This window comes from Ipomoea nil, unplaced genomic scaffold (genome assembly GCF_001879475.1).
Source record: "Ipomoea nil cultivar Tokyo-kokei standard unplaced genomic scaffold, Asagao_1.1 scaffold3195, whole genome shotgun sequence".
In the NCBI taxonomy this organism is placed as follows: Eukaryota; Viridiplantae; Streptophyta; class Magnoliopsida; order Solanales; family Convolvulaceae; genus Ipomoea; species Ipomoea nil.
Genome location: NW_017619623.1, coordinates 436,308 through 448,426, shown reverse-complemented (window position 1 = coordinate 448,426; position 12,119 = coordinate 436,308). Strand labels below are relative to the sequence as shown.

Here is a 12,119-nt window from a genome sequence, read left to right as displayed (position 1 = left end):
TTTTTTTTAACCATACTAGTAAGTAGAGTGGGCGCAACAATGGGCAATTACACTGTGTGCATGTTACAGAAGTTGTGTGTGCATAGCAACTTAGCCATAGTATTTACATTTGAAGTGGCCAAAAAAAAATGAGACCTGTATTAATATTATAGCCATAATATTTACATTTGAAGTGGCCTAAAAAGTGAGGCCTGTATTAATATTGTAGCCATAGTATTTACATTTGAAGTGGAAAAAAAAAAAAAAAAAAGAGGCCTGTATTAATATTAATTATACGTGAGTGCACTAATTGCGAAACAATATAACCCATGAGGGCCTATATTAATATTAAACTAGGCTGATTTAAATGTTATCCATGGAAACTAATTCATTTATTTGCAACATGCACACTGAGAACAGCCATTGCGCACACACGTTTGGAACTAGTAAATCCTATAAGCTAATAGTAAACTTCTTACTTGAGTTTAATTTTTTCAAGTTTTTACCCATGCTTGATAATTAGTTAGTTGTGCATGCACATAAGTAAAGCCAATGTCCAAGAACTATGCGGGGAAGATAAATTGAACTATTATCTTTTGCGAAATTTATCTATTAACGTGGGCAGTTCTTCGAAAGTTAACGCGCGTGCTCACAGAGTTACGCCACTGTACACACGAATCGACCAACAAACATTAGAAACTACTGTTACCTAAAACAAACGAAATTAGTGTGGAAGTGTAGGGTTGTGCACCCCGAATTATAACGCTGTGCATTCTGACAAACACAAACGCAACCCAAACCAAAGTAGACACCAAAATTACACTAACCGAGGAGCAATTAATACCATAAATTTGTCAGTAATAAACACAAAACCAACTATGAAGAAACAAATGTCAAAGGGACCCCATGAGGGTACACGGGTGCAACCCGTACTTAGCAAAAAGAATGAGAACTCAACAAACTAAATAGTGGCTTAAACACCCATAAACAGTAACAATGGTAGCTGAATAACAAATCCAAAAAGGTAGCTATACCATGGCAAAAACTGCGAATTAATATCCATTAACCCAAGGGCACGAAACCCACTCCGGACCAACGGGATCGATTACACGAACTGATACGCCCGAGAAATATTCCTAGACTTAAGTAAATTGAATTCTAATGTTGCAATTTCCTTCATGTAGTGTAACCTCAACTTCTTGAGCTGAGCAATGTTACCTTTGGTAAGACCACACCTCCATCTAGTCACTCCTTGCCCCATGTAAGACTCCATATGACGCATGACATAGACCCCGCAGTCAACCTTATTCTTGCAATCACACCAACTCATCTGCATGTGCTTTGGCTCCAAAACACGCACACATCGTAGACCTCCCCGGATGAATAGTGCTAAAGAATTCCATTAGCATGATCAACTGTAACAGATCCTCATATTGCACACATCATAATGAAGAAAACCGAAGAGCGCAAAGAGGTAAAAAATACCAGACTGGGCGAAATATATAACATACCAACTTGTGCGGGAAATCACCATATTTATGCTTTGTATTAGGCTGAAGAGTCGAATTATCAATTATTTCAAACCGGTATTTTCAGAAATCAACGCATAGAAGGAAGCAATACACTTATCCCAATCAAGGGAGGCATCCACGACAGTACGAAGCTTCAAGAGGAGTGAAATTAGCACAAACAAAGAAACATAAACATGTCAAACTACCATAACACGAAAAGATGCAGAAACAAACCTGGAAAGATTGGAGGCAAAAAATCGAGAAGGGGCATTCGATTCCTTATACCGCTCTCGACAATTTAACAGACACGCCCATGAATCTAGAACACCAACCTCAACCAAATACCCGGGTGCCAAAGACACCAAGGCCATCCACCGCGCCACACTACCACCCACATCAACCAAAATCTCCTCCCTAAACGAAAGTAATTAAAAATAACACACCGATCAAACACACATAACCAACACAATATGTCTATTAAAAAATGGTTTCCGGAACTAACATGTTCCCCTCCGCTGCACACAACAACCAGTTGCAAATAACCAACTCTTCTGGATTGTTATAATGGGGCAACCCCAAATCCAGATAGGACAGTTGCAAAGGCAAGGCATCCGGCGGGATAGTAACACCCTTGGAAGGTTTGAAAGGGGCTTGACAAATAGGTCCGCCAGACGGACACCGACTAGGCTCACCCCCATGTATAGATGGCTGCACAGAAAGAAGTGGGAGCATCAATAACCAATTCTTGAATACAAATTACAAATGCCACTAACTAAAACTGTGCACACATAAATTCCAGCAAGTGCATCCATTTATTCACAACCATGCACACATCAAATTCATTATTTTATAACACAACCTTGCAACTAACAATTCTAAAATTGAACATACAATTGCCACTTAATAAAATTGTGCACACATAATTCCAGCACATGCACCCATTAATTCACAAGCATGCACACAGAAAACTCATTACTTTATACCACAACCTTGCAACTAACCAATTCTTGGATTAAAGATATAAATGTTACTTAATAAATCTGTGCACACATAAATCCCAGCAAATGCATCCATTTATTCACAAGCGTGCCCAAAGCTACTATAAAAAAAAATTAACAAATACATCTGATTTACAGAATAAAAATAGAAAAACAAGGAATAAAATGCACACATCAAATCAATTCCATTATAACACAGTGCACATATAAAGCACAACAAATGCACCCATTTATCCACAAGCATGCAAACAAAAAACTCATTACTTCGAAACACAAACTTTCAACTAACCAATTCTTGAATTCAAATTACATATGCGATTTACTAAAACTGCGCATACATAAATACCAGCAAGTGCATCCACTTATTCACAATCATGCACACATCAAATCCATTACTTTATAACACAACCTTTCAACTAACCAATTTTAAATTGAACATACAATTGCCACTCAATAAAACTGTGCAAACATAAATCCGAGCACATTCACCCATTTATTCACAAGCATGCACATATAAAACAAATTACGGTATACCACAACCTCGCAACTAACCAATTCTTGGATTCAAACTACAAATGCCACTTAATAAACCTGTGCACACATAAACCCCAGCAAATGCATCTATTTATTCACAACAATAAAAATAAGAATAAAATGCACACATCAAATTCATTCCTTTACGCACACATCAAATGTCATTGACCTTTAATTTGAAAATTAGAAATGGATTTAATACGCAAAAAAAAAAAAAAAAAAACACAACTAAATCCGTAAAGAACACGCATGAAAAAATAAAACTACCATAAAACTAATGTTCTACGCACTCATTCATGCATATAGCTAAGTAGCTACACCATTCAGCACAATCCGAAAAGAGACCTAGAACAGATTGAGCAAACACAATGCAAAAAAAAAAAAAAAAAAAAAAAAAAACAAAAAAACAAAAAACAAAAAACAAAAACAAAAAAAAAAACAAAAACAACAACAAATGCCACCATTTATTCACATACGTGCACACAACGAACACAGTACAATGAGCTCTAAAATTATGCACAACATCATCTCCAATTTCTTGTATATCTAAAGAGTGAAACCTTTGTTTTATTGCCCCCAATTAGTCCACATCTACTATACGAAAAAAAAAAAAAATGTACAGTGTGCCAACTCCAAAAAATTCCTTTAATTTCAATCCAATACAAAAAAAGCGAAAAAAAAAATCCCCCCTCCATTGTATTACTGCAGCCCCAGACCCATTGTAAACCACTGTTAGCCCCAAAACCATTGTAAACCACAGTCCCAAACCCATTTCTAATTGAATTGAAGATAGCTAACAAACTAGAAAGCTACCGTACAAAATTAACATAACTGTAGACTGATTTGCAGAATACAAATAGAAAAAGCATGAATAAATTTATAAAAATGTATATTCACACTAGAACCACCGTGAGCCACAATTTATAAACCCCTTCTATTTCCGCCTCCCCAGCCCCCCGTGAACTACCGTACGCAACCACAAATTCACACACAGACCACCTGATGGTCGGAATAAATCACAAAAACCGAACCACCGCATACCACAACCCCAGCCCCGCGTGTACCTTCGTACACAACAAACGAGCCAAAAAAATTGCAAAGTAGAAAAGGGGGAAAAATACCTGGACCTACAGCCCTTGAAGGTGGACCCTGCCGCTTTGCTCCACCGCAATCCCCACCGCTTTGCCCCATCGTCCGGGCAACTAATGAAGCACCCTTTCGACGGCGTGGAAAGTGTTGGAAAACGCAAGGTCATGATAGATAGAGAGAGAGAGAGAGAGTCCGTACAAGTCAAAATTATGGATGGTAATTGAATTTCTGTAGGATTTGATCCGGTTAAACCAAAACAAAAAACCCCAAAACACCCCCCTTAACATAAAACATGTCACCGCTTTATTAAAACACGCCTTAAATCATTAAATAAATCCTGGACATCCAATCTTAAAATCCAACGATCCTAATAAATTCGCACGTTTGTATTTTAAGGACTATTTGTATTTGAATATATTCCTATATATATATATATATATATATATATATATATATATATATATATAATAATAATAATAATAATAATAATAATAATAATAATAATAATAAAGTTCAAATGCGGCGAGGTCTTCTCGTGCGACGGTGCGGCGGAATTCCATAATACACCAACATTGTTAACAATATGCACCAACAGTGTAACAAAAACACACCACAATGAAATGCAATAAAACATTACAAAATACACAACAGACTCAAAAAAATACACCATATAACTCACCACCCCAATGGTGTATTTCTGAACAATGTATGGTGTTTTTACTCACATCTAATGGTGTGTGTTTGGTGATGCAGGGCTCTGTTTACTCTGTTTTTTGTGGTGTGGGCTCTGTTTACTCTGTTTTTTGTGGTGTATTTTCCTAACGTTGATGGTGCATATTTGTTGAACTATTGGTGTTGCCGCACTGTAAGAAATCGGTGCCACACCTGAACTCGCCTCTATATATATATATATATATATATATATATATATATATAATTTTAGTTAACTGATCAATTAATTCAATTAACTGATATTTTCAAACCAAATTAACACTTGAATAAAATTCTATAAAACCTCTTACCATTAGTCAAATTGAAATATTTCAATTAAAAAACAGTTAATCAAAATTCGTTGATTCGGTCTATTATTTGAACTTTTACCAAAATTTATACACCCCTACAAAAGTGTCCAACTAAACGTAAACGGTAAACCTCACCAAAATACCCGAGAGCAAAATTAAAATAGTGATAGAAGACGACAAGAATCCTAGGTGAGCTAGCACATGCATGGTGTAATATATATCTGAGCTGATGGAAACACATGCTACCAACAATGCAATTGTGTCTATATTATATAGTGGCAAGGATGTCCCCTCCATGTGCCTTTAGACTCCACTTTCCACTAATCCTCTGGTTAGTGTATCATTGTTGGAAGAAGAAAAAGCAAAAGAAAAAACAGTCACACAGATGACAAGGAAAAAATAAAGAACATAAAAAGAAAGAGAGAGCTTCATTTCTTTCAGATTAATGATCTCCAATTCTCCAAATGAAAATGCAGAGAAACAGTAGCATACAATTGAATGAATATGAAATGTAGGCCAAACAACAATAGTAATTTCAGCACTCCACTTTACAACAGATAATGTGAGGATAAACAATGAAGAACCAAACAGAAAGCCATCACAAAACATGTTGATGAACTCAAGGAAACCGCAGAAGAATCCGGCAAAGACTGAGAGGGGGCAAAAGCAGAATCAGGGATGACGGGAAGCGTTTCGTCAGGATTCTTGCTGGGATTTGAAGGGATTGTTGGCATAGAAGATCCGGCTGAAGGTGAAGGCAGTAGAGGCGCGATATCTGGCGAGACTTGAGGAATACTACTTGATGAAGGAGCTTCTGATATGGCAGAAGCCTCCAGCTTGCTGGTCTGATGCAGAGACAAACACAATAAAGGGGAAGCCATAAAAGCCATCATCAATGCCAGTGGCACTACAAGAAAGTTAAAGCAATAAGCCATTGTGGCAATAATGATGGTGAAATCAATCACACACTCATTTCTTAGAGGCCTTTTATAAATGTTCAAAGTGAAATTTACAAAGAAGATATGATTAAAGAAATGTTAAAGTTTTGACCACTGATCATTGTGGGCTATGGTGAGCGTATGACAGTGGTGAGTAGATACAGTTGGCAACTTGTCATGTTTTAGAAGCAGACAAAACTAAAGTCTTTTTTTTTTTTTTTCCATAATAATAATATAATAATAATAATAATACAGTTATATAATTAATAAATATACAGCAATTTATATTCTCTACAAAAAAATAATAATTGACAACAACTAATTATAAATGGGACTAAATACGCTATATACAAAAGGACTACACCTAGCCACCACAACCATTAAGGATTATTGGCACAACAGAAAATATTATATTTATGTTTAGTAGCTTTGAGATGCATGCTAAATTTAGGATTCCTTTCAAATTGTAGGAGTGGGAATCCCAAGCATGTTCGGTGGGATAAAATTTTTTAGTTTTTTAAATTGCTACTTAATCAGTAGATATCTGCTGGGAGTCATAAGATAACACTCCCTTGTTGGGACACCAGATTTGCAAATTATAGTGTACCCTTATTTAATCTAGAGAAAGTTCATTGTATTTGCAATCCATGTTCATTTGAAAATTTGAATGACGTCATTCAAGACAGGATTGAAATGTTACTATTAGGATCAAGCGCTTACCACTACGCCAAAAGTTATAGAACTTTATTTTTTTATAAACCACCACTACATTTTCGAGAGGTAGGGTGCTGGATATAGCCCTTCACCGACCTCCGCCCAACAATTTTTCGAGTCACCAATTGTTAGACTTGGCCCATCATGGTCCTCTGCCCAACAATTATTTTTGAAGAAAACATTTACCTATGTAAGAAGGCGCAGCAAGCTTGGTACCTAGGAATATGAAAAGAAAAAAGGAGGCATCTTTACAAATGCCGCTTTCATCAATACAAAATTAGTACTGCACAATACATCTCCAAAGATACCAAAGTAGAAAAGAAGACAGCATTTCAACAGGTTCTGCATCCCAGTATTATAACCCCCACAAAAATAATATTATACTTTCAACTTGATCACTTTTTACGTGCATAAGTAAACATGAGAGAAGGGAAACATCATAAGTTAATTACGTGTGCGACCTGACTTTGATACCACTTATTAGGATCAAACGCTTACCACTACGCCAAAAGCTATAGCTCGTACCAAAGGTGCAACTTTATTTCTTTATACCGCCACACATTTTCAAAACGATAGGTGCTAAACTTGACCGTTTAAGCCCGTAACCGGCCTCTGGCCAACAATTTCTCAGCCACCGGGTGCTAAACTTGGCCTTTACCGGCCTTTTCCCAACAGTCAGAAATATAATGTTGTTCAAGGCATTCTGCGGCTCCCTTTTTTTTTAGTGTTGTACTGGCAGAGGACAAGTAAAGATGTTCAGATGTAGTATTTCATTGTGATCTCTATAAATGTGTTCTCAATGAACTTAATATTAGACATATACACACACACTTCTTCAGTTTATAGAATGATAGTACAATGATGTGCAAATGATACTTGGCGATGCTTGAAAAGATCACACACCTTGTAAAACATCTTTCAGTTTTAGAAGATTCTGCATCACCAAGAACAGCTTGGGCCTTGAGATTCTGGGGAATGTGTACTGGCCGGCTTACCTGTTTTACACCAGTACCACGTTAATACCCTCTTGGGGTCCCATCTCTAGCAGAGGACCGAATCTATCTGCCACATAAATATTGAGTTGTACTAGGATGTAGGCAGAGGCGGACTCACAGTGGAGGCAGTGGGGTCAGCTGCCCCCACTCACCCCACCCCCACCTCTTATATAACCCTTGTATGTATATGTGTATATATATAGTAGAAGTTTTAGTATAAGTATTAAAAAATAGAGAAATGATAATAGAATGTGACTTAGCCTAGTTGGCAGAGCGCATGGTTGGCTTAAAGGTAGGCAGGGTTCGAATCTGTGGCTGAGCGTGTGGTTTGTTTTAAATTTTTTTGACATTTTATTTCACATTATTATTAATAGTGCATATTGCTTCAACACAATAATATAATCTTCATCTTCAATGAGATGAGATGTTGTTTATAATGGATCTTTTATTCAAATTATTTTATCAAATTGAGTATATTCATATTTTGTTATGAATATTTTTATAATGTTTTGATGTGTTTTATAATTTTCCTATATCCAACATTATTTATGGTTATACTTTTTAAGTGTTTCATTTTTTTTTTTCTAATTATCAATTTTCCTTTAATATTTTGCCCCCGCTGAAAAAAAATTTCTGGGTCCGCCACTGGATGTAAGGGATAAAATAGAAGCACACAAAACTGCTCAGACGCACGTACTGTAAATTCCTCAGCTATTCATACGCCATTAAGTCTATGGTTTTGTTCAAAATTTGAAATTTTTTATCAAATTCTCGACAAACCCCCATTCTGCCTTGATGGAGTCCACAGATTGAAATTGCATAAAGCAAAGTAGACCAAAGCCAAAGTAAGAGAGACCATAGTAACTGATTCAGGCCGAGAAAGTAACATAGCGCACCCAAGTGCAATGTACAGCTGCTTCTCATTAAGTCAGCAAGCACATGAATATATCTTATCGTCCAAAGAACAATATGATATGTATACCCAACAATATAGCATGGCAAAAATTCTGTGCTTATTTCAAAGTAAATCAAATCAGAAAATGTGGCAGCAGTAGCAGGGCATATGACACATATGAGGGCAACAAAGCCAAGATAATAGTTACAAATTAAATGCTTGAAGGCAAAAACAGTGACATCCATCAAGCTGTCAGCATAACTGAGCTACGGGTGCTGCCAGAGCAACGAACAGCAGAGATAGATGCCGGGTTACTTTTGAGATCTGCTAGTCTACCCAGCCACTTATGCCCACCCTTAAACCACCTAAAATCATTTGCTGTTCCATCTGAGATCTCCACAATCCATTCAAAAGACCTGCTCAGTCATATAAATCACGACTAGTTTTATGAACTGTACTGATGGAGTGATGGTTCAGTTTGTTTTAATGAAGGGGAAGGTGCTAGCTAAGAGATGTGCAAGAAATAGACTAATAGATACACTCATGTTCATAAATTTCTGGTTTAAGTACTACATTAGTCTCTGTACTAAAAACAATCCATTCCAATATGCCAGCTATCATACTTGTGAACTATACACAAATAATAAATAGAGAAGAATATGTGTCACCAGGCTTTTAAAATAAAACTTGAATAAGGCATCTCTCTGCCCATTCCCCGAAAAAAGCCTAAGTTTTGTGGAATGACAGAAGCAGCTAGGCAAAAGCACTATGGTTCAAGAATATGAAATCAATTATTTCTGTATTTGTATATTCAAGAATATGAAATCAGTTATTTCTGTATTTGTATATTCAAGAATATGAATTATGAAATCACTTTTCATTTGGAGGGGATTCTCTTCACATCCACGTGAATGTACAGAACATCCTTCAAGAACACGGGGAATATGGGCATTATATTCTTGAGCTTGAAAGAAGCGATTAGATCAGCCTCGTGACTGAAGTAGAAGGCCGCAGCCAGCTCCACTCTACGATCCTCAGGGCATCCCGCAACGGCGAAGATCTTGTCAAGGGTCCGGATCCACTCCTCAAGTACCACTGGGTCCTCTTCTCCGGCGAACACCGGTGGCCTATGTCCCGATACTAGACGTCTCACATCCCGATGTCCGGCAGGCTGCGGTGGAGGAGCAGGATGGTTGTTGTACAGAAGAGCTTCACTCAAGGTCTGCATGGTCTGCGTCAGATGTTGCAAATTCTGAGCCAGCTGCTCGTTGGTTGGTGTCTCGAGCGTACGAGCGCGGTGTCGAGGCGGAGCCATGGCGATACTTCTACAACAACAACACAGTTACGGTAGGCATAAACAAACAACGCACCTTACCTGACGCTAACTAAAAGAACGCTAAGCTAAGCAGGAACAACAAAGCAAACAGACCAAACAGTAAACAACACACAACTCACCACGCGTCCTAGAAGTCCTAAGTCCCAAACTCTTAGATACTTAAAGGCCAACTTAGGTTCTCAAACCATACTTAACTTCTTAAAGTCCAGACTCTAACATCCTAGGCTCAAACCTGGCCCTGATACCAACTGTAACACCCCCGATTTTCAACAATTTTTAAAACCAATTAAAGCTTAAAGAAGAGATAAAGTCTACTCATTAAGATTAAATTAAGCTGATGAAGCAAGCAGAAGAATTGGAAGATGAAGCTAGCAAAACAGTTAGTTAATCTGTTTAGTAACAGTTAGTGTCCCTGAGGGCATATCTGTAATTTCTCTTCTAAATTGGTTAGAAACGGTTAAGTGGAGGGTTAGTAGCCTTTTTTTTTTTTTTTTTTTTGATCTTCCTACAGGAAAGACACCAATTGGGTGTAGATGGGTGTATAAAGTCAAGCACAAAGCTGATGGAACAATAGAAAGGTATAAAGCTAGGCTTGTAGCCAAGGGGTATACTCAACAGATGGGAGTGGACTACATTGAAACCTTTTCACTTGTGGCTAGGATGACCACAATCAAGACTTTTTTGGCTGTGGCAATTGCTAAAAATTGGGATATCCAACAACTTGACATCAACAATGCTTTCTTGCATGGTGATTTAAATGAAGAGGTGTACATGTCCCTACCACCTGGATTCAAGACTGACAAGCCCAACCAAGTGTGTAAGTTACTTAAATCCTTATATGGATTAAAACAAGCAAGTAGGCAATGGAATGCCAAACTCACAAAATCCCTCTTGGACAGTGGTTTTCAGCAGTCTTCTGCTGACCCTTCCTTGTTTACTAAATCCTATGATGGGTCCTTCATTGCTTTACTAGTGTATGTAGATGACATACTAGTAGCAGGAACAGATTCCAACAAGATCCAAGAATTGAAGGATATGCTGAATGATCTCTATAAGATCAAGGATTTAGGGCAACTAAACTATTTCCTAGGAATTGAGGCTCTCAGATCCCATAATGGTATTAATCTCTGCCAAAGGAAATACACACTGGAAATCTTGAAGGAGAATGGATTCCTAGATGCTAAACCAGTGAGGACACCTTGCACTTCAGGGACAAGACTCAACACTACTGAAGGAACTCTATTAAATAATCCTGAGCCTTATAGAAGGTTGGTTGGCAAGCTGTTATACTTGACCAACACAAGGCCTGATATTTCATATTCTGTGCAGCAGCTAACACAGTTTGTTGATAAGCCAAGAGACACACACTTGGTTGCAGCCCACAGGGTGCTAAGATACCTTAAGAGTTCACCTGGAAAAGGCCTGTTTTATGCTTCCAACATAGAAATCAAACTGCAGGGGTTTTCTGACTCAGATTGGGCAGCTTGTTCAGAAACCAGAAAGTCAGTTACAGGCTATTGTATCTTTGTTGGAGACTCCTTAATATCTTGGAAAACAAAGAAGCAAGCAACAGTTTCTAGGTCTTCATCAGAGGCAGAGTACAGGGCCCTTGCATCCACTGTATGTGAAATTCAGTGGCTACTCTATCTACTGAGAGACTTAAAGTCAGGCAGCAACAACAGCATTCCCCTATTTTGTTATAATAACTCAGCTGTGGCAATTGGAGAGAATTTTGTATTCCATGAACGAACTAAGCACATCGAGATAGATTGCCACATTGTTAGACAAAAGGTAAGTGAAGGAATGATAACACTGATGAAGATTCCTTCTCACAGACAGCTGGCTGATGGTTTCACCAAGCCACTGCCTATCTCCCAATTTGAGCTCTTCCAGTCTAAGCTGGGCCTTCAGAATCTTCACTCTCCAGCTTAAGGGGGGATGATGAAGCAAGCAGAAGAATTGGAAGATGAAGCTAGCAAAACAGTTAGTTAATCTGTTTAGTAACAGTTAGTGTCCCTGAGGGCATATCTGTAATTTCCCTTCTAAATTGGTTAGAAACGGTTAAGTGGAGGGTTAGTAGCCTTTTTAGTTTTTCTTCCCTTTCTTCT

General features: G+C 37.7%; 2 protein-coding genes across 4 annotated transcripts; both read right to left on the bottom strand.

The window, feature by feature from the left end:
* Positions 1 to 925: 925 nt before the first annotated feature.
* Positions 926 to 4,333, bottom strand: LOC109168264. 3 transcript variants are annotated; one of them, XR_002052047.1, is made up of 4 exons: positions 4,144 to 4,333; positions 1,993 to 2,198; positions 1,491 to 1,904; positions 926 to 1,394 (listed from the first exon to the last, which is right to left on the bottom strand). XR_002052047.1 is itself a non-coding variant. In XM_019317293.1 (3 exons), the coding sequence occupies exons 1-3, from the start codon at positions 4,275 to 4,277 to the stop codon at positions 1,810 to 1,812; spliced, it is 435 nt and encodes a 144-aa protein (XP_019172838.1). In that variant the 5' UTR covers positions 4,278 to 4,327; the 3' UTR covers positions 926 to 1,809. The 3 variants fall into 3 exon arrangements, 1 of the variants encoding a protein (XP_019172838.1); XR_002052048.1 differs by having other exon boundaries at positions 926 to 1,642; positions 1,725 to 1,904; XM_019317293.1 differs by having other exon boundaries at positions 926 to 1,904; positions 4,144 to 4,327.
* A 1,348-nt stretch (positions 4,334 to 5,681) lies between these two features.
* LOC109168226 (classical arabinogalactan protein 27-like) lies at positions 5,682 to 6,068 on the bottom strand. Its single transcript, XM_019317265.1, has one exon. It carries the CDS (start codon positions 6,066 to 6,068, stop codon positions 5,682 to 5,684), a length of 387 nt encoding a protein of 128 aa, XP_019172810.1.
* Between the last annotated feature and the right edge of the window lie 6,051 nt (positions 6,069 to 12,119).

What these genes read in the sequence shown, in the direction of transcription:
- LOC109168264 (XM_019317293.1), bottom strand. Translation starts at nt 4,277, where the DNA reads ATGACCTTGCGTTTTCCAACACTTTCCACGCCGTCGAAAGGGTGCTTC. An exon ending in TTCAAGGGCTGTAGGTCCAG is followed by an intron (nt 2,199 to 4,143) that starts GTATTTTTCCCC and finishes CTTTCTGTGCAG; the next exon opens with CCATCTATACATGGGGGTGA. An exon ending in TGTGCAGCGGAGGGGAACAT is followed by an intron (nt 1,905 to 1,992) that starts GTTAGTTCCGGA and finishes ACTTTCGTTTAG; the next exon opens with GGAGGAGATTTTGGTTGATG.
- LOC109168226 (XM_019317265.1), bottom strand. Translation starts at nt 6,068, where the DNA reads ATGGCTTATTGCTTTAACTTTCTTGTAGTGCCACTGGCATTGATGATG.